The sequence below is a fragment of the Macaca fascicularis genome, chromosome 6 (genome assembly GCF_037993035.2).
Source record: "Macaca fascicularis isolate 582-1 chromosome 6, T2T-MFA8v1.1".
NCBI classification, from domain to species: domain Eukaryota; kingdom Metazoa; phylum Chordata; class Mammalia; order Primates; family Cercopithecidae; genus Macaca; species Macaca fascicularis.
The window spans coordinates 42,144,770-42,166,937 of NC_088380.1; the positions used below are offsets into that span (position 1 = coordinate 42,144,770).

Consider the following 22,168-nt stretch of genomic DNA (forward strand, 5'->3'; position numbering starts at 1 on the left):
ATGTCTTTCAGATTCTACTTAATACTACTTTTATTTCTAAAGGTCTAATTCCAATTCTAAGAAGCCAATTCAAGATGAATGAGTTTTGTAAATTCCTCAGAGAAATTTAAATTACACCAAAACTTTCAAACTCATTCTTAATCTCATAGCTTTTTATAGTTAACCTGTATTCATCTGAGTTTGGTAGTAACGACAAATTTTTCTTGAGTTTTGTCTGTGTCGGCAAAGCTTTTCCAAAATTTAAAGTGAAATTCAAAACTGAAAGAAACTTTTTCACAATACATGGCAAAACTTGTATCCTTTTCTGCAATTATTAAGGAAACTAAAATAGATTCCTTAAATGAATGACCCAGATCCTTTTCACAGAAGGCACAGAAAAGGTAGCAGGTTCTTCACATTCCAGTTTAACTTTCCTCAGGTGGGATTTGTATTTAGAATTCTGAAGAACCCAAATGTGTTACTCAGTGGCAGAAACAATGTATATTATCATTAAACTTCAAAAGCTGAATCAGAGAGAAGGTGACCTATACTTTTGGACACGAGTGGCTGAAGAATCTGAATGTGGACTTTGTTACTCAGTGGCAGAAACACTGTATTATCATTAAACTTGAAAAAGCTGAATCAGAGAAGGTAACCTCTAGTCTTAGACATGAGTGAACTTGATTTCTTCATGGAATAAACCACAGAGCAGAAGACCATTACATTCTAACAGTTAAATAATCCTTAGCTCCTAGTCTTAGGAACTATTAATTGTTTTAAACTGTTCCATCCAAAAACAAAAAGATGTTTTCATAATTCTATAAAAATTCAATAAGGCAAAGCTATCATAAGGAAGAAAAGAAAATACTTCCTTCCACATAACTTACATTTTGAACCTTAAGTCCCTCTGTGTTCACGGAGTGGTATGCCCACAGGTGAACAGAAAGCATCAATATCTGAGGCCCTCTTTATTTATGCCCCCAAAAGAACAACAACAGATGTGACTTTCGTTCAAAAGAAGTCAAATAACTCTTGCCTCCTCTCTCATCGCATGATCTCTTTGTGCACACCCACTCCTCCTCCGATTTAGGCCACGAGTGGAAGCAGCATGAGGCACTCACCATACACAGCTGCCCAGTCTTGGACTTTCTACCCACTAAAATCATGAGCTAAGTAAACTTTTCTTTATTAAAGAATAAAAAAGTCAAGTGGTTATTCAGCATGAGCAAGTTTTAAGCAGAAAATAACTTTACTCTTCATCCCAAACCAAAATATGTGAATCTTTTGAGCCAAAGTATAAAAAGAGATAAAATGGGTCATTAACTAATGCTCCATACTTCAAATACAAAGGCAGAGAGAGGTCATCAATTTGAGGGTGTACAACTCAAACTAATGAAGTGACACATTTATAAGAACCTTCCTCTCTTGAAGGTGTCCATAATATTCCCCTCAAGAGTCATTATAGTTTTTGCTTGATGTAAGGTATCAGCATGTTTAAGTTGATTTTACGGACTTCAGATACTGGCTAGTTTTCTGAAGGATTTAAGCTAACAATATTTTTAAAACAAAATTTAGTTTTTTGATCATGCACTAAGATTTTAGGAATTGGAGGCATTATGGAATTTTCATTTTCTTAGATCAAGAACTTTGGAAGACAGGGAAAGGATACAGAGGATATGCCTTGCCAGCTGCCATTTATAATGTAGTTCAATAGTCATCATCACTGGGTCAATGAAAACAACAGTCATCTAGGGTTTATTAATCAAAGCAGCAGGAGGGATTAAGGTGAGAATGTAGCACTTCAAAGCTTTGAAAACACACTGAAATCTCTATCCCACTGATGCTCAAAATAAACCCATGAAATGAGCAAACAACAGAGGCTGTAAGGAAGCCGAGATTCTAAAGTCATTTGTCTAAGGTTGCAAAAGTAGTGAGAAGCAAATCTTAATCTCAGATTCTGTTAAAAAAAAAAACCAAAAAAAAAAACCAAAAAAAAAAAAACAAAAACAGAAAGAAAGAAAAAAAGAAAAGAAAAAAGATAAGACTCCTCAGGATTAGTCCCAGAGCTTCTTTCCCTACGTGATCTTTTCCATTCCATAACCCTAACTCAAGTATTTGTGAATTATCCCCAAATGTGTAACTACCTTCCCGACCTCCACTCTGACCACTACACATAACATATCCATCTGCACCTGTGTCACTACCAATTGAATGCCTAAGAAGCCAATCAGTCCTAAGTGAGCTCTTGATTCATTCCCCAACAGGTTCATTCAAGGTTTCTCATCTCAGTAAGTGATATATCATTGCTCAAGCCAAGCGTAGGAGTAATTTTAATTTCTACCTTTCCTCTATCCAGGCTCTCCATATCTCAGGCATGGGCATGTTGGATAGATTCCTCTCCCAACATACTGTATCTCTTAATTCTATCCTTCTCTCCACCACTCAAGTCCAAGCCACCAACAAGCTCTCACCCAGATCACATTGGTCTCTTCATTGGTCTGCCCCTTTGTGCCTCTAAAGTCTGTTCTACATACAACATGCAAGCTAAAATTATGACCTTTCCAAATGCACTTAAAATCCAAGCTCCTACAAATGCCTATATACCTACCTACATTCAGATTTTTATAATTCCTCTTTATACATATCCTGAAATAAAGCCTCAATATTGTCAGAGCAACCAGAAAGTCACAGAGGGACTCAGGACTTAAGTCAGGTCTTCTAAGTGTCCTTTTCATGAAGCCATTCAACTGCCTAGCTTTCTAGTCCAAGAAATTTATCGACATCAGTTTTCTCACTTACAATATTGTAACAAAACTGCATCTCCTCCAACTTCACCTGGTGATTAGAGGATCTGATGAGATATTATACGTGAAAGTGATTTGAAAAGCCCAAAGCATTATGCAAAGTAATATCAAACACATGGTACTTCAGAAATGGTGCTCAAGTGTGAAGTTCTGAACACTGTTTATAAGAAAGGGGAGTTAAGTGAATCGAGCTAAATAATTGACTTGCCACTCATCACTAACCTTGGCTGCTTCAATCCTTTTCTGCTGCGTAAGAGGACTGGTGCAAGACAAGAAAGCACATTGCTACCCTGGTTAAACTTCCTGATTTGAGGCTTTACCTTACCAACAAATAAGAAATAAATAAGTCTTACAAAAGTGTTTCTGACCAAAAAGAAAACAGAGAGTTACAAGGCAGTTTAGAAAGCTGGTGGGGGGAAAAAAAATAATCAGTCGCACCATCCTCAAAGTCTCTCCATCACTGCCTTCCTCCTCCTAAGATGCTGATGATACAGATGAAAAATCAGATATATAAGGCTCTCCCAAACCCCAAGAACACAGCATGACTTCAACCCTGGACTATTTCTGTAGCTCTTGGAAACTCTGCCAGCCAGCAGAAGCTACAGCCACGTGCTGGACACTAGTCAGGCTGGAGGAGATTCCACCCATTATCCTGGTTAGTGACATTCATCTGGCTGTGCATTTTTTGTTTGTTTGTTTCATTTTGTTTTTGAGATGGAGTTTTCCTCTTGTTGCCCAGGCTGGAGTGCACTGGCAAAAATCTCTCACTGTAATCTCTGCCTCCCAGGTTCAAGCAATTCTCCTGCCTCAGCCTCCCGAGTAGCTGGAATTACAGGCGCCTGCCACCATGCCCCGCTATTTTTTTTTTCTTTTGCATTTTTAGTAGAGACGAGGTTTCACCATGTTGGCCAGGATGGCCAGGCTGGTCTCAAACTCCTGACCTCAGGTGATCCACCCTCGTAGGCCTCCCAAAGTGCTAGGATTACAAGCATGAGCCACTGCACATGGCCTGGCTGTACATTTCTATACATGAGAAACTGGCCCTCAAGTATAAGTCAAATAATCAAGAAAAAGGCAAGTGCTTCTAATAAAATGAGTCCATCAATATGTAATTACATCATATTAATGTCAGATCTATTGACAGAAGCATTGTGCTGTTAAAAGATGGTAGCAACTGGAGCTGGATATACAAATTGCTTGCACAAGATCTTCCCTTCATAGATGCCCCAAAACCAGTCCCACAAAATTGCAGTCATTTCTCGGCATCTATACAAATTCACATTATTCTAATTAATTTTCTATTCATTGTCTTCAAACCAGCTATTTCAGTTCTACTTAAGTATGTTGGTCCTTTAAGAAATACTGAGTGACTTAATATGTTCAGACTACAGAAATAGAAGTTATGCTGTAAATGAAGGGTCTGCACACTTTTTTCTGTGAAAGATTAAATAATATTTTAGGCTTTGCAGGGTACACACTGTTATATACTTTTTTTAAAAAATGGTCTTTTCAAGATATAAAAATATTCTTAGCTCTTGGACTGTACAAAAACAGGCCATGGACTATATTTTGTCAATCCTTGTAAGTAGTAACTGTGAACCAATATTACAGAGGGAAAAAAATGTTCTATACAACATGAATCATCCTCTCATTTAATACAAACCACATTAGTTCAACAGGCTCTCCTGATGTCCTGAATTAGGAAGTTCTATATTAGAGAAGGATGAGGAATATGCCCTATTTTTCATGAGGCAAAAAAATTCCAAAAAATTCCACCCAGATATTTCTCTCTTAAGTGGTCAAGGATAAAAGATGTTCAACAAGGACTATGAAGCATCACTTATAATGTGTATATTTATAACATTTAAAAGCCTGGATTTACATAATACAGGTTAATAAAAAATTTGAGGCCTGAAAAACTATAACTAAAGACAAAAAGCCAAAAATAGCTAGGATAAAATTCACCGCTCCATCAAGAAAGGGGAATATATTATTTAAATGACTTTCTTTTAGGATCTCTATACAAACTATAAAAAATAGCTCCAAAATTTTGTAAGGATAATGGCATACAAATGACTTGCTGTAATTGGTATTTTTACCCCACAATGCAATGAAGTCCATTGTACTTGAGATAATGGAACTCTCTCACATAGCTGCAGCATTGTTACCAAGCAACAAGAAATAAAATGTCAAGATTAGCACTTTGTTTAATACATTTTTATCACCAATAAACTATTTCTATTCTGCTATTCTTCTGGGTGTAAAAGGTCATTAAGCTAAGAATTATATTTATTTGTTAATATACAAGCGTATGTAAAATAATGCAGTAAGTTAATACTAGGCATTCATTCAAGTCCATATTTTTATATTTATTGCTTCCTTGGTAGAAACAGCAAATATTAACATAACAGTAATTCTATTAGGTTATTTTGCCAAACTACTCAACTACAATATGTCTTCATTGAGTACATCTTCATTAGCATCCAAATATTTTCAAACCAACCTAGCATTTCATGAAAACTCAAGGAAACAAATGAATTGTCTTTAAATACTGCTTATGTTAGGATATTATATTTTCTTTTTTTTTTTTTTTTTTTTTTTTTTTTTTTTTTTGAGACGGAGTCTTGCTCTGTCGCCCAGGCTGGAGTGCAGTGGCCGGATCTCAGCTCACTGCAAGCTCTGCCTCCCGGGTTCACGCCATTCTCCTGCCTCAGCCTCCCGAGTAGCTGGGACTACAGGCGCCAGCCACCTCGCCCGGCTAGTTTTTTGTATTTTTAGTAGAGACGGGGTTTCATCATGTTAGCCAGGATGGTCTCGATCTCCTGACCTCGTGATCCGCCCGTCTCGGCCTCCCAAAGTGCTGGGATTACAGGCTTGAGCCACCGCGCCCGGCTAGGATATTATATTTTCAAAGCATTCTATACCTGGCTAAATATGTGGCACGGAATTTACAGATATCTTTAAGAATGATTTAGTAATCAATTTTAAAAAGTCTAAAAGCACAAGTAAAATATATAACTGAAAAACAATAAGGAAAATAAATATAAGTTGAAGATTTTATATAATTTACCATGTCTAAAAAATCAGCCTGTGTAAAATGATACCCATCATTCACCACATCCATCCCAAAAGTTAACACTTAGGAAGGTGATAGTATTCTGCTGAAGGACTAAGGATTCTTCAGGGAGGGTTGGTGGAAGGAAGGTATTTCTTTTTTCCATATTGTATCAAACAGACACCTTATTTTTTTTCTCTTAAAAGAACTTGTGTCAAGTGTTCAACTCAACTGGCCCATGTGAGTAGATTCAAGAAGATTAGGAACAGTTTTTTGCTAACCTCATTCTACGTAGCTACCTGAAATAGAGAGCTTTAACCAGGTAAATTCTAAAGAGCAGCAAAGAGCATGTAGCATAGTAAGTTCACACAGTGAATGCCAAACTTGACATTTCAGCCAAGTTCTCACAAATATGCCTCCATATGTCAGAGATATTTATGTGTGAATGTATTTCACACAGGAATGAGCCTGTGTATGGATGTGTGTGTTCTTGAAATGGAATCTAATGACGTTTTTCAACATGGTGAGAAGTCTTTGTCTTATATGGACAGAAGCTTCATTTTTCTTCCTACCCCAACTTTCTTTTTATTGCCTCTTGAAAAATTACGAGTTCTACTGCTTTTAAAACTGTATCATTAGGGATTAGCAGTCTAAAGAATAACAAAAATTTAAGAGGGAAGGAATTATGCTTACTCCTTAGGCATTTTCATTTCTCTAAAGCAGGAAGCAAGATGGCCCAAATCTCTAAAACACTGATACATTAATTGGCCTGCTTAATAATGAAAATTAAATGTTCATAGGATCCACTTTAGTGCTTAAGTCACCTGGTTAAAATCCACTGTGTTCCCACCTTCTATTGTAAAGTAAAACAACCAGCTTGATTACTTCTAAGATAATGTATGATGAATTATTAACACAAAGCTCTCCAAACAGGGCCAGAGTCACAAATACCAGGAGACTCCAATGTCAAAAGTCACAAAGTCTTTGAAAAAGATACTGCCATTACTCTCGAGAAAGTTAATTCTTGAGACTCCACACCCTACGACCATACAATGAAAATAGTTTGTCATCCCTGTTCTCCAAACCCACCACGGATGCTCTTGCCTCAGGCCTCTGCACATACTACTCATTTGGCCTTAAAAGGCTCCACCATCAGTTAGCTGCAAATCTAGCTTCCTCACTCTCTTGAGGTCTTTACTCAGAAGTCATCTTACCAAGGCCTTTCACTGTACCACCCTAAGTTTCAGTTTCTTTCCCTGACATTTCAGGCACCTTTTCACGCTTTGTTTTTCCTCCCTTAACACTTAGCAATATCAAATATACTACAAATTTTACTTATTATTCATCCTATTATCAACATAGACCATCAGAACGTAAACTCCATCATGAGAGCAGTGAATTTTGTTTTGTTCACTGCTATATTTCCAGAACCTATAAAAATACCTAGTACACTAGAATTTGAATATCAGTGAACTTTCCTTAAACTATCTTTGCACTGTAATATCTGGTACTTGCCTCAAATCAATTAGAGGAGGGAGAAGGCAAAGAGATGGGGATGTGAATGGGGCAGGAGTGACCATGGGTTGATAGTCATTGGAGCTAAGGTGTTGGGCTCATGAAGGTACATTATACTCCTCTGGTTACTATTGTATATGTTCATTATCCTCCAAAATAAACATTTAAAATGAAAATTTGTATTATCAGTTACACTGCAATCTTTACCTTTCCTCATTCACCAACCAGAAACACTACATGTCTGCTTGGCAGGACGGCAGACACACCCATGATCTTTTCCTCTGATCAGTCTCCTAAAAAGAGATAGAGAGGTGGTGGAGCAAGATGGTGGAAATGAAGCCATTTGTCCACGCCTCAGGAGTACCAAATTTTAACAACTATCTGTACACAGAAAAGCACCATCACAAGAACCAAAAATCAGACAGCATTTGGGGAACTCACAGCTCTGAAGGTGAGAACTCACACCTGGCTGGCTTCACCACCTGTTTATTGTAGAGCCCCAGGGCCTTGAGTTAAAATAGGTGGTAGTCAGGTAGTAGTTACAGTAGGCCTTGGGCAAAACCCAGTGCTTTAGGCCTGACCCAGCACAGTCCCAGTAGTGGTGGCCATAGGGGTGTGTTTGACTAACCACACCCCCAGTTCCAGGAGGTTCAGCACAGAGAGAGAGAGAGAGAGAGAGTCCACTTGTTTGGAAGAAGTAAGGGAAAAGAACAGCAGTCTCTACTGGTAAACCAGAAAATTCTTCTAGATATTTACTAAGGCCATCAAGACAATACCTCTTACAAGTTTACAAAAACCACGGCAATTATGATTGGAGCCCAAGTCCCTCTGAATACCTAGAAAGCTTCCCAAGGAAAGGCATTAACAAGACAAGACTGCAAAGACTACAATAAATACCTAACCCTTTAATGCCCAAACACCAACAAACATCTATAGGCCTCAAGACAATCTCGGGAAGCATGACCTCACCAAACAAAATAAGGCACCAGGGACCAATACTGGGGAAACAGAGATATGTGACCTTTCAGACAGAATTCAAAATAGTTGTTTTGAGGAAATGCAAAGAAATCCAAGATAACAAAGAAAGAATTCAGAATCCTATCAGATAAATTTAACAGATTGAAATAATTTAAAAGAATCAAGCAGAAATTCTACATTTGAAAAATGCAACTGACATACTGCTGAATGCATCAGAGTCTCTTAAATAGCAGAACTGATCAAGCAGAAGAAAATCACTAAGCTTGAAGACAGGTTTTTTGAAAATACAGTCAGAGGAGACAAAAGAAAAATAAAGAACAATGAAGCACACCTACAATATGCAGAAAATAGTCTCGAATGGGCCAATACTAAGAGTTACTGGCCTTAAAGAAGAGGTAGAGAAAGAGATAGGAGTAAAAGGTTTATTCAAAGGGATAACAAAATTTCCCAAACCTAGAGAAAGATAAACATTCAAGTACAAGAAGGTTATAGAACACCAAGCAAATTTAACCCAAGGAAGACTACCTCCAAAGCTACCTTTTGGGAGTTAATCAAACTTCCAAAAAAGAGAAAAGAAGAAAAGTAAGAGAAAAGGAGAAAAGAAACAACAGACAACAGAGCTCAAATATGTCTGGCAACCGACTTTTCAGTGGAAACATTACAAACCAGGAGAAAGGAGCATGACATATTTAAAGGACTGAAGGAAAGAAACTTTTGCCCTAGAATAGTACATATGGCAAAATATCCTTCAAACATGGAGGAAAAATAAAGAACTTCCAAGACAACCAAAATGGGAGGGATTTCATCAACTCCAGACCTGTCCTACAAAAAGTGATAGAGGAAGTTCTTTGATCTGGGAAAAAAAAAAAAAAAAGGATGTTAATGAGCAAAAGAGAAATCATCTGAAGATACAAAACTCACTGGTAATAATAAGCACACATAAAAACACAGGATATTATTAATATAACATTGTAACTGTGGTGTGTAAACACTCTTAAGCATAAAGACTAAATAAAGAACCAATTAGAATAACTACAATAACTTCAAGACATAGCACAATAAGAAATTAAGAGAAACAAAAAATTAAAAAGCATAGGGATGAAGTAAAAGCGTAGAGTTTTGGCTGGACACAGTGGCTCATGCCTGTAATCCCTGCACTTTGGGAGGTCGAGGTGGGTGGATCACCTGAGGTCGGGAGTTCGAGACCAGCTGGCCAACATGATGAAACCCTGTCTCTACTAAAAATACAAAAAAATTAGTGGTGGTGCACCTGTAATCCCAGCTACTCAGGAGGTTGAGGCAGGAAAATCGCTTGAACCCAGGAGGCAGAGGTTGCAGTGAGCCGAGATCTTGCCACTGCACTCCAGCCTGGGCAAGAACGGCAAAATTCTGTCTCAAGAAGAAAAAAAAAAGCGTAGTTTGTATTAGTTTTCTTTTTGCTCATTTGTTTATGCAATTAATGTTAAGTTTTCATCAGTTTAAAATACTGGGTTATAAGACAGTCTTTTCAAGTTTCATGCCAACATCAAATAAAAAAAAAACACAACAGACACATAAAAAATAAAAAGCAAGAAATCAAAGCACCCCAGAGAAAAATCACCTTCACTAGAAGGAAGACAGGAAGGAAGGAAAGAAAGAAGACCACAAAACAACCATAAAACAAAAAAACAAAATGGCAAGAATAAGTCCCTACTTATCAATAATAACATTGACTGTAAATGGACTAAATTCTCCAATAAGACACAGTAGCTGAATGGATGAAAAAAATAAGACCCAGTGGTCTGTTGTCTACAAGTGACATGCTTCACCTATAAAGATACACAGAGATCAAAAATAAAGGGATGGAAAAATATATCCCATGCCAATGGAAACCCCCAAAAAACAAAACAAAACAAAACAAAACAGGAGTAGCTATACTTATATCAGACAAAATAGATTTCAAGAGAAAAACTGTAAGAAGAGACAAAGAAGCTTATTATATAATGATAAAGGGGTCAATTCAGCAAGAGGATACAATGATTATAAATATATATGCACCCAACACTGGGACAGCCAGATACATAGAGCAAGTATTATTAGAGCTAAAGAGAGACAGATTAAAATACAACAGCTGGAGACTTCCACACCCCATTTTCAGCTTTCTCGGGAAGAAAATTTCTCGGGAAGAAAATTCAGAGACATAGGACTTAATCTGCACTATAGAATGAACCTAATAGAGATCTATAGAACATTTCATCAGATAAAAATTACTAAGAGGAAAATTTATAGCTATAAGTGCCTGCATCAAAAAAGAAAAAGAAATAACCTAATGATGTAACTTAAAGAACTAGAAAAGAGCAAACCAAACCCAAAACTAGTAAAAGAAATTCAGATCAGAGCAGAAATAAATTTGAAATGAAGAAAATACAAAAGAACAATGAAACAAAAAGTTGGTATTTTGAGAAGATAAACAAAATTGGCAAACCTTTAGCCAGACTAACAAAGGTGGGGGTGGGGGTGGAGGTGAAGACCCAAATAAAATGAGACATGAAAAAGGGGACATTACTACTGGTAAGAAATTCAAAGAATCATTAGTGGCTACTAGGAGCAACTATATGCCAATAAATTAGAAAATCTAGAAGAAATGAATAAATTCCTAGCCATATATAACCTATCAAGATTGAACCAGAAAGAAATTAAAAATCTGAACAGCCCAATAATCATAAATATATACACCTACTATATACCCACAAAAATTTAAAAATTTTAAAACGATGCCACATGCCAGGCACTGGTACAGAACACAGAAGACGCAGCTCCCTGAAGCCTGGCTCTTATAAATATAGGTCTTAGGATATCACTTTTGAAAATAATTTTCTATATGTCCATTAACCTCTAACTCTTAGATGGGTTCACCGATATTCAGTTTATATTGTACTTCATAAACCACACAGGCTATAGTAAATATTTGTGTGCACCAAATATCGTATCATCTAAACAATTCTTTTACAGGCAAACATACCATAATATAAATACAATAAAAGTAAGTATATTTATGTCATGATAAATATACTTATTTTGACTGAAAGCTGAAGTTAACTAAAATAGTTGAAAGAGCCTTGGGTAAACCTTTGCTGTCTTGTAAACTAGCCACGGCACAAGCCTGACAGCACAAAGAAATCCACAGCAGCGAGGTTATTTCAGTCACAGGCAGCCTCAGCAGCTTCAGTGGCTGAGTCAGACAACCTTTTCTGACAGCACGTGCATGCCAGGCTGCTTGCAGGAGACAAAGCATCAACAGTTTCCTGAGTGAAGCACTCTCATCCCTCCCCATTGGTTTTCTATTATAGGCTCCTTCAAAAAAAAAATAGAAATAGGTCATTTCCAGAGAAACTTGGATGGTAGCTTATGCACACAGAAGACTAGCAGGGGGGCTCATACGGAGTTGAAAGCTGAACACAATAACAGGATTCCTCCTGAGAAACAGCCCAATTAGTTCCCTTTGGAAGACTCAAGAGTCCTTGCTACTCCTTGTCATACACATGGAAGGCAACACCCAAGAGTCATTCCCTGGCTGGTTTTGCACTTGAACTTGTAAAGCTTATCAGGGAAGACTTCACCCTCAAAGAGAGGGAGGTCCAGAAATAACACTGTCTGGACTGAAAAGAGAAACATCTCTCTGGCATGTGTGGCAATATGTGCCCATGTGCACTATTTTTCCCAAGTAGCTACCCAGGTCTATAAGAAGGGTAGGAAGATACAGCCAGCATCAACTGTGTCACAGCTTTGTGGGGAAGCATGCAAATAGCTGCACATTTAAATAAATATGAATGTAATGTTCATATTGGTTTTGTTAAAAACACACATAAGTGATCACCTCTATGGTTTTATACAACTCATAAGTTTGTCTAGAAAAGTGGTCCAACGTTTTTGGCTGGTACTAGGGATCAGTTTTGTGGAAGACACTTTTTCCACAGACGGAGGTTGGGCGGGGGCATGGTTTTGGGATGAAACTGTTCCACCTCAGATCATCAGGCGTTAGATTCTCATAAGGGCGAGCAACCTAGATCCCTCACATGCACAGTTCATAATAGGGTTCCCACTCCTATGAGAATCTAATGCCAGGGCTGATCTAACAGGAGGCAGAGCTCAGGCAGTAATGTTCACTCACCCACCACTCATCTCCTGCTCTGCAGCCCAGTTCCTGTACAGGTCCATGGCCTGAGGGTTGGGGGCCCTTGGTCTAGAACACATCTGAAAAAAACTTTGCCAAAAAGGACTAATGTTTCCCTTTTGCAGAGTCTAGAAATAAACATACTTATTTACTTCTCGATGTAAAACACTTGCTGTAAATTATATAATTTAAAAATTATAAACAGAAAAGCAAGAGGTATGTTCCTTTGCCACCCTGCTTCCAAATCCAAAACAAATTTAAGATGCCTAAGGGAATCATTATTAGTACTTTAAATATTTATAGTTCTATCTTCCCTAAAACTCAAGTCAAAACTCAAATCACCAGGGAGAAGAAAGGTTGAGAATATACAGCACTGTGGAGTGTGAAGATGCTGGCATAGAGCTTTAAGAGACAAGCTCTAATCCAGATTCTACAATTCAAAAGAAAGAAGATGAGCTAAGAGTTTTTTATTTAAAAAAAAAAAAAAAGACGCCATTGACTATGTTATATAGGGTGTAGTCACGCTGGTTATGCCTCCCACTGCTTAAGATACTGTAGTACTAAAACAGACATTCAGTCACCACATTTAGAGAAATACGTAAAAAGCTTAAAGGTCAAAGAGGCTAGACAACAGAATGAAAAGAGTTCAAGAGAAAGACTGAATGAATGCACGGGGCCACTGAACACAGGATGATGCCTTTCTCAAAGACATCTCTAAGGTAGACGGTACTGGAAGAAAAAAAAAAAAAGACTACAACTGAAATAATTGTCAAGGAAGGTCTGGGACAGAAAAATAAGCTGGGGGAAAAAAAAAAAAACCTCCTTATTTGCTTGTATCTAATAGTTAGCATTCAAATGGGCTACTTCTGGAGATATCTTCCAAGAGTTTAAAGCACCCATTGATAGATAATATGGAAGCATTTCATAACATAATGGAAAAGAGTAGACACCCTGGAATCAGTTTCTCTGTGGGTCTATCCTGGTTCCACCTAAGCTGTGGGATATGGGGTATATAACTTAACTTCTCTATGCCTTTAAGTCATCACCTCTAAAATAAAGATAATTATTATTCCTATCTCATAAGACTATTGTGAGAATTTAAAATAATGCACATAAGGAATACGGTAGTGACTGACACATAGTAAATGCTTGAATAGTAGCTAACATTATTAGCATTTTGCATGCAGAAGAATATGCAGTTAACTTAATGATCTCTGAAGATTCCTCTTAAATGTTGCACTTTAGAGACTAGCTCATAATCATCCATCCCACTATGACCCCCATAAAAGAAAGCAAGATAGGGCTTGAAAAGTCATAGAAACCTGGAGGCCAGTGCAGGGGGCTAGAGGTCCAGGGTACTCACTGGACTCAAAATACAAGTCACAAAGCCAAATCAGACTTCATATCAGAAAATGCCCAATCTAGGCACTAACTCCAATTCTAAATTATTTTCCACTTTCGAGAGCACAGTTCTTACAATTCAATCTATGGTCATGTTTCTACTATGTATACTATATGTTTCTACTATGAACAGGTGTCAGGGGTAGGTTTACAATAATCCTATAGTCCAAAGAGCTGCTTTGCTTATGTTCCTGAACTAGTATAACAGATTATTCTTGATCCTTCTAATCCAGCTTTGTCCAATAAAACTTCCTGCAATGATAATGTTTACTTGTGCTGATCAATACAGTAATCACTAGCCACATGTAGCTTTACTTGATATGGGACTATTATAAATGTAAATTCAATTTCTCAGTCAATTTTTTTTTTTTTTTGAGACAGGGTCTCACTCTGTGGCCCAGTCTGGAGCACAGTGGCACAGTCACAGCTCACTGCAGCCTTGACCTCCTGGACTCAGGCGATCCTCACACCTCAGCTCCCGGGTAGCTGGGACTCACGCACATGCCACCACATCTGGCTAATTTTTTGTAATTTTTTGTAGACACAGGGTTTCACCATGTTGCCCTCCAACATCTGGGCTCAAGCGATCCACCTGCCTCAGCCTTCCAAAGTGCTGGGATAACAGGTCTGAGCCACCATGCCATAATTTTAATTTTACAAGTCACATGTGGCTAGTGGCTACCATACTGGAAAGTGTAGTGAATTAGGAGTGGTTGCCCACATCACTGTATTGAAAGAGACCCTAATGTGTGTCTTGGCCTACCAGGAAAGCATTCTGTGATCCATCAGAGATGTCTGTTCCAGGACACAGAAGGGCAGGCTTTATTACATTTGTAGGCTCAGTTAAAGCATTTTCTCTCCTTAGGCCAAAAGAGTCTCTCTTTCCTAATACCTACAATGATTCTTCAACACAAGGTTATTTTCTGCTCTTGTAAGAAATGAGATGAACTGAAAAGAATCAGATTATAACAGGAAAAATTTTAAAAAGAACTTCACCCAGGATAATGCATAATGCCCCTCTGTACTCTGGGAAGAAATACTGGTTTCTGACAGTTTTACAGAAATACAGGAAGTCAACAGGGTATAAAAATATTGATTATTTTAAGCTATGCTGTAGGTCTTTTTTCAGTAACACTAAAGTTGTGTGCCACAGACAGGTCATTAAGATGGATGAATAAATTAAAGACAGGTTACACAGAAAGTGTAAGCCACATTATCCATTTTAAAGGCAGAAAATGTAAAGCCATTGCAAAAGGAACCCCCACGTGTCGGTTGAAAGTAACATATACCTCAGCACTTTAAAAATAGCACACTTCTTTTTCCAAGAAAGGAACAAAACTCTAACATTTGATTGTTTCAAAATACACTGTACTGACTTCATGAAACATTACCTTAAACTTGTATAAATGAATCAAAAGATACCACATACAACACCTGCCATCAGGAGAAAAATCACTAAGGAACCTATGTATTTTCAATTCCAGATCCCAATAGGGGTCCTATAAAGTCCTCCCAAGGAAAAACTATCTCAAACTCCCACAAAATTCGGTTCCAAGTTGATCCTCAAGGCCTCAAGTTGAGAACCATCTGAAGTCTTCTTTGAGGTTCAATATATTACAACCAAAATGGCACAGTTTTGGTATAAGCCCCTGTTTCTGCCCTGGATCCTTAAGCCTGGGAAGGCTACAGAATTATTCAAGCCTCTTCCAAATACTGAGATACTCAAAGGACAGTCAGTGCCTGAATATGCTCTGAATGGAACCACCTCAAAGTAGTTATTTGTGCAACGCTCTTCCCTTAAAGTCACAAAATCTATCACAGTAAGATCATGAACTTCTTCTGACACATTTACTATTTTCCAGGGATTCCACATACATAAATTCATCTTGGGATTTCACTCAAGGAGATCTATTTCATTTAAGGATCAAAGGACTTTTATAAGCTGGTCCTATTGCTTGATTCCCAAAGAGAGCATTCTAGTGAGACCCTAACCAGAAAGCTGAAGTTACAGCAAAATTTTAACTATTATATATTCAGATAGAATGGATCCACTTCCAAAACAAAACAAAAAAAATCTGTCATTGTTATCCAGAAAACAAATGAACTGTGGTACTTTTTATTGAATTAATACTTAACATCAAGTTAAATAATTAACACCAAGAATTCAAAAATAACCTCTTACCTCTACCACTGTGGTGTCTGCAGCTTTGCACATTGGCAAGTTGAAATTTCTTGCACTTTTCCTACATCAGGGGTGGAGGAGAAAAGAAAGTTGGGGGGAAAAGACCAAAACTAAACATCTCTGTCACCTTTAAGGGTTTATAGATTAGAATTTCTATGAACTAAGAATCTAAGAATCTTTCCAAAAAGAGTGTATCATATTTTCCATTAATAAAGTTTCATAAATATCTCATAAATTTTAAAAAATCATAACTACTTTATTCAATGTATATAGTTTTGTTTTGAACAGGATTGAGGGAAAGAGGAACTATTTTTTCACATTCAACATATAGCCACAACAAAAAAAGAATATTAATAAATATTTTATTTGAAGTTAATTTCCCTTAATCTTTTAACAAGTATGCTTTGTCCCTATTAGTTAAATATTTCATTCAACCAGTTGCTTTCATTAAAATATCAATAAAGGAAAAGTAGCAAATGCTTCACATGAGAAGGTATAGTAATTACATTCTCTATTGAAGAGAAGAAGCCTATTGCTGAAACTAAATGAAACATTCATTGATAATTTGTGAGTCACCTATAAAGATAATTCTGGAGAATCATTTTCTGATGAAGTTTTTGAAAGTACAACACCCACATCAGACTTTGAGGTGTAAAAATTTCGAAGAGGTGACAATTTTGCTGATGGTTTTGCACTCTGATGTTCCTCAATACAGTTCCCCTAATGATAAAAATTAAAATATACTTTTTGTCTCTGGGAATATAGGTTGACGGCAGAATTTCTTTGGTAGAAGGAAGTAAGTCACAGCTATGTTTTACTAGCTCTTTTGAGCCACCAATATTTCTTTTGCTCAGATTGAAGAATTAGTACACGAATAGGAGCATCCTTGAGAAAGGAGCCCTCGTGAACTTTCACAAGTTGCTGGGTTAGATCCCACCAGACATCCAGGCATCAAAAGCTCCAAGGGCAGAATGGTCAGAGGCAAAGGAATCCCAAGTCCCTCACTTGAATAACCTAGACAGACTTCTGTTCCAGCTGTCCCACTAAATATGAAGTCAGTCCTAAGGTCACTTGATCATTGGTGATGCAAGCTTTCATTTCAGACCAGAACTCATTAACCACCAGCATAAAGTCAGTGCCTAGAATAGCCCTTGTGCAGCCTTTAAATACCAGAGCCAGGCACTGTAGCACAGACTAAATGTGGGAATATTTTCAATAATTCCTTTCTGCTTTGTAGTATACAATTTTGTTAATATTTTTAAAAAAGCAACTAAGCATTTGTAAATATTACACAAACGTGTCACATAAGGTAAAGATGATGTAAAATGTCTCCTGTTATTGCCAAAATTAGTTGTACTTTAAAACACTGACTAGATTAAAGAAATCAAGGAGCATTAATATCTTGTAAATCCTTCAGAAATAAAAAGCGGTATGAGGATATCACTGAGAACTTAATTGTGATTGCACCAAAACTGCATTTGCTAAAGATTTAAAAATTGTTAATCGAAAGCAGCAAATGATAAATGACCAAAACAATGATTTCTGTAATCTGATACGTGAAGTCTTCAAGATCAAACAGTTTGGAAAACTCTAAAGTGTACACTCGAAGGTTTCATAATCCTCAAAAAACAACTATATAAATCTATAAATCCAGGAAATAAATACTTACTATGCTTAGAATAACCAAAAGATTTTAAAATCTATAAAGTCTGTCACTAACCAGAGAGTCAGGATTGAAAATTTAGTATTATAAAGGTTAACCAATTTTTCAGATAGGACCTTTGTAAGCATTTCCTAGAAGACACTAAAAGGACTGAAGGACTGACCCCAAAGATTATTAGCAGTATCCTTTCAAAATATCAAATTAACTTTGACATTTTAAGACAACACATGTAAATTAGAGTATCGATTAAATTAAATTGTATGATGTCATATTCTCTAAACATGTAACTGGTCTTGGCAACTAAAATACACAAGAAGAAAAACAATTGGACGAGCCTATATAAAAGGGCATATAACTTCAAATATTTAACAAGCAGTGCAACATGGATATCAACCAGTCCAAACAGACTCCCACAAGTGGACATACCAGCAGCCCTGCACACACCTATATATGTGCAATACACATGGGCATGTATGATCTTGGGCCATTTCCGAAATACATTTTTAAACTGCAAATTTGCTCTGATGTCCATTTTTGTAATCGTAATTTAGAAAATATAGAGTTGCTGATATGTACGAGTGTTTTTAAAACTATCACAATACCTGAAAATCACGTTTCCTGCTCGGTCCGCCTTCCAGGCTTTCACCAAAGCAAAATCCCCTGTAATTGCTTCCTCCAAAATAAAGTGCTGACCATTGAACTCCCTCACCTGCAGAAGAGGGAGAAGGCATTGTCAGGTATTTGCACAGGTCTTGCTTGTGATAGAGGCCCTCTGATAGAGACGCTCTGACAGAGGTAGATAATAAGGATACAAGCCTAGCAAGGGAAAATTTCTCAGAGGGAAAAGCATCTCAGAAACTTCAAGGATAAGCAGTGTTAGGCAAAAAGGACTTAGTCAAAGTGGTCAAAGGGGAGCTAAGGAAACAGATAAGTAAAGGTCTAGTGACAAAAGAAAACGTGTGCATTTGAGGAACTGAAAGTTCTATGGCCTGAGGGATAGACTATTCTCATTTTACTATTTGTATGTACAGGTTATATATTGAATACGAAAAATAGTCCCTCTTTCCCTCCCACTGAAAAAAATAGTTTGCATAAAACGGTCTATGCAATATTGTTTTTCTACATAAAACAGTTACAAAAATCTATCATTCGGATATCCTCATTAACCTATAATCACCTGTTGAGATTTTAAATGGGATTCACAGAATCAGTAAATTTGGAGAAAACCAACATGCCCTATCTTCCCACCCATGAGCATAGTATATGTCTCCATTTACTGAGGTTTTCTTTGACCTCCTTCAATAGCTTTATCATTTTCTCCATAAAAGCTTTATATATTTTTCTTAGGTTTATTTATAGGTACTTAGTGGTTTCTCTTGCTACTGTGAATATTACATTTGCTCCTATCTACTCTTCTGACATTACTGGTCTAGGGAATGCTATTGATTTTTATTTATATTTATTGCCTTTTAATTATACTATGAATTTTGGGGGGAAGAACATAAAGCAAAACTGTCTTGCCATCATGTTCTTTTATTCTTGAGGGTTTATCTCCAGGAATTAAAACAAACATCCATTGCCACACTTCATCATGGCACAAAATGGAGCCATGGGAATGCAGAACTCCATTCTCATCCCTATTGCACCCCCTAGTGGAAAAACAGACTACGTTTTACAAAAAGCTGCTACAGAAAATTTTGGTACATTTACTTCAACCACGGTTTGAAACAAAACTTTTCTTAAATAAAAGCTACTTTAAAGACATTAACCAAGTTGCCTGCTAGAAAAAAGACTAATGAACTTAGGGAATAACTGATGAATGAGGATCTTACTATAGGAACTAAGATAAATTATATGAAAGATATTTCTGAACCACATATCAATATACTAAGTTATTTTGTAATGGCTTATGTATTTCAAAAATCACTGTAAATACCAACAATGATAGTTCAGTATTTTACACACAGATCTAGAAAACTGGGGTAAATATATGCAAATGTAAGGCAAAGTCAATAAACAGGCTTCTTTTATATTCCAGTTACATAATTTTCTGATATGTCTACACAGCTGTTGCTGAGTGTTAGTTTTACTGAAATTTAAAAATGGGGAAGGAATTGGTTTTATCAAACTAGCTATTTTACTCACTTGAAAGAATTGTCCATTTCATAGTCACCACTTCTCACTTGTTGGTTCTTTCTCAAATCTAATGAGATTTTCATCCCCTCTATTCCAAAAAGGAATAATTCTTAAAGTTGTCAATGACCTCTGTTTTTGCAAATCCAGTTATTCAATTCCAGGTCCTGTATTACCAACCTCTTCACACTCAGTTAATCATTTTCTTCTTTTTAAAATTTCTGTTATCTTTCAAGTTGCCAGATGCCCCTGGGTTTCTTCTTCACTTACTAGTCACTCTTTCCCATTTCTCTTTGCTGCTCCTTCTCTTCCCAATCTCTAAATGTCAACGAGGTGTTCTCTATCTTCACTCAGCCCCTAGACACTCATCTAGTATATAGATTTAAATACTACATGCTGATGCCTCCAAAGTCTCTGTCCTGGCTCTAGACTCTGCCCTGATCTGAAGTCCACTAAGCACCTCCTCTTGGAGTCTAATGAACATCTCCAATGCACCATGTCCCAAACAGAGCTCATTGATAAGGCCCATGCTTCACTCATCTTACACAGTATGCTTGACTCCTCATACCCTTTACCCATCCACCAGCAAATCCTGTGAGCTCTACCATCAACGTAACATCAATTCCAACCACTTCTCTCAAACTCCACTGTTACCACCTTGGTCTAGTCACCTTCCATTCCCACCTAAATTAACACAACAGCCTCCTAAACCCTCTCTCACTGCTTCTGCTCTTGGCTTCCTAGCAAAAAAAAAAAAAAAAAAAAAGGCCGGGCGCAGTGGCTCATGCCTGTAATCCCAGCACTTTGGGAGGCCAAGGTGGGCAGATCACGAAGTCAGGAGATCGAGACCATCCTGGCTAACACGGTGAAACCCCGTCTCTACTAAAAAATACAAAAAATTAGCCGGGCATGGTGGCGGGTGCTTGTAGTCCCAGCCCTTGGCGGGCTAAGGCAGGAGAATGGCGTGAACCCGGGAGGCAGAGCTTGTAGTGAGCCAAGATAGCACCACTGCACTCCAGCCTGGGCGACAGAGTGAGACTCCGTCTCAAATACAAAAAAAAAAAAAAAAAGAGAGAGAGAGAACAAGAACCACCACCCCAGCAGCCACAGTGATAGTTACAAAACACAACTCAAATTACATCACTCTCACTCTTATTCAAAATCCATAGGCTTCCCACTATGTCCAGTAAAATTCAAACTGCATGAATTTGGCTCCTGCCTCTCTTCAGTCTCCATCCTATCACTCTCTGTCTCATGTGCTGTTCCAGGCTCACCACCCTCCTGTTCCCCAAACACCGCAAGCCTGTAGCTGCCTCAGCACCTTGTACTTATTCTTCCTTCTAAATAGAGCACAAACCCTCTTATCTCCACTTGCCTCGTTCTGCTACCTTATTCTGGTCTCTACCAAGTGTCACCTCCCCAGAGAAGCTCTCCCTGGCCACCAATCTGGAATACCAGCTGCCTGACCGATGATAATTAATTCTCTTTGCCCTTAATCTACTTGATTTGTCTTCACAGTACTTCCACTAGAGACACTATGCATTTATTCATTCACTGTCAGTTCTTTCACTTGTAGGAGGACTTGATCTAGATCATTTTACCACAGTGCTTAGACCAGGGCTAGGCAAAGAGTAGGACCTTAATAAATATCACTAATTTAGAAATTAACTCACTTCTTCCTACTATAAGTAAAAAAAAGAAAGTGCTAAGAATTAAGAAATAAATTATCTGTCACATTCCTAGGGAATTCAGACAAAATTACAAAACTACTAGTTTGAGGCACCTGACTCCAGGCAGAAATGAATAAAGAAATATTTTAGTCTCATATTTTCCCAAGGTGAATTAATTCTCCAACTTCTAGGAAGCTATCAAAGTATTTATCACAAGTTTTCTGGGAACCTTTATGACATACTACTACAGTTCATTTTAATAATTAAGCTCCTGTCTTTTACTTTGTCAAGAAGCCTTTTAAACTTATTTAGACAGTAAAGGAAAAAGATAAAACATAAAAAACACATTAATAAAAGCTTTGAATCCACATAGATCACTCTCAACAGAAAGATGTCTCCAGATGGAAGACACGGCTGGAGACCAACACTGAACATCAAAGGACGTATTCAGTGACCTCTGATCTTCCCTCTGATCGTTCCTTAGAATGGGAGGGGCAGAGCCAGCATCCCCATATGCAGAAAAGTGATAAGAGATCCCCTGATTTACGATGTTCACTTCCCCAGAGATAAGTACAGCATTTCTGCAACCTGTGTTAACTCTCTTTGGCCATCTGGACAAGGAGAATGGAAAGATA

General features: G+C 37.5%; 1 protein-coding gene across 4 annotated transcripts in view; it reads right to left on the minus strand.

Annotated features, from left to right (window-relative positions):
- Window positions 1–22,168, minus strand: part of OXCT1 (3-oxoacid CoA-transferase 1) — a 144,522-nt gene that overhangs the window by 100,032 nt on the left and 22,322 nt on the right. For all 4 annotated transcript variants that reach the window (XM_073993379.1, XM_005556800.5, XM_015451333.4 and 1 more), the window contains exons 6-7: window positions 18,333–18,439; window positions 16,068–16,128 (exon numbers count right to left, since the gene is read on the minus strand). In XM_073993379.1, the coding sequence (XP_073849480.1) occupies window positions 16,068–16,128; window positions 18,333–18,439 (168 nt within the window). The remainder of the gene's footprint in view (window positions 1–16,067; window positions 16,129–18,332; window positions 18,440–22,168) is intronic.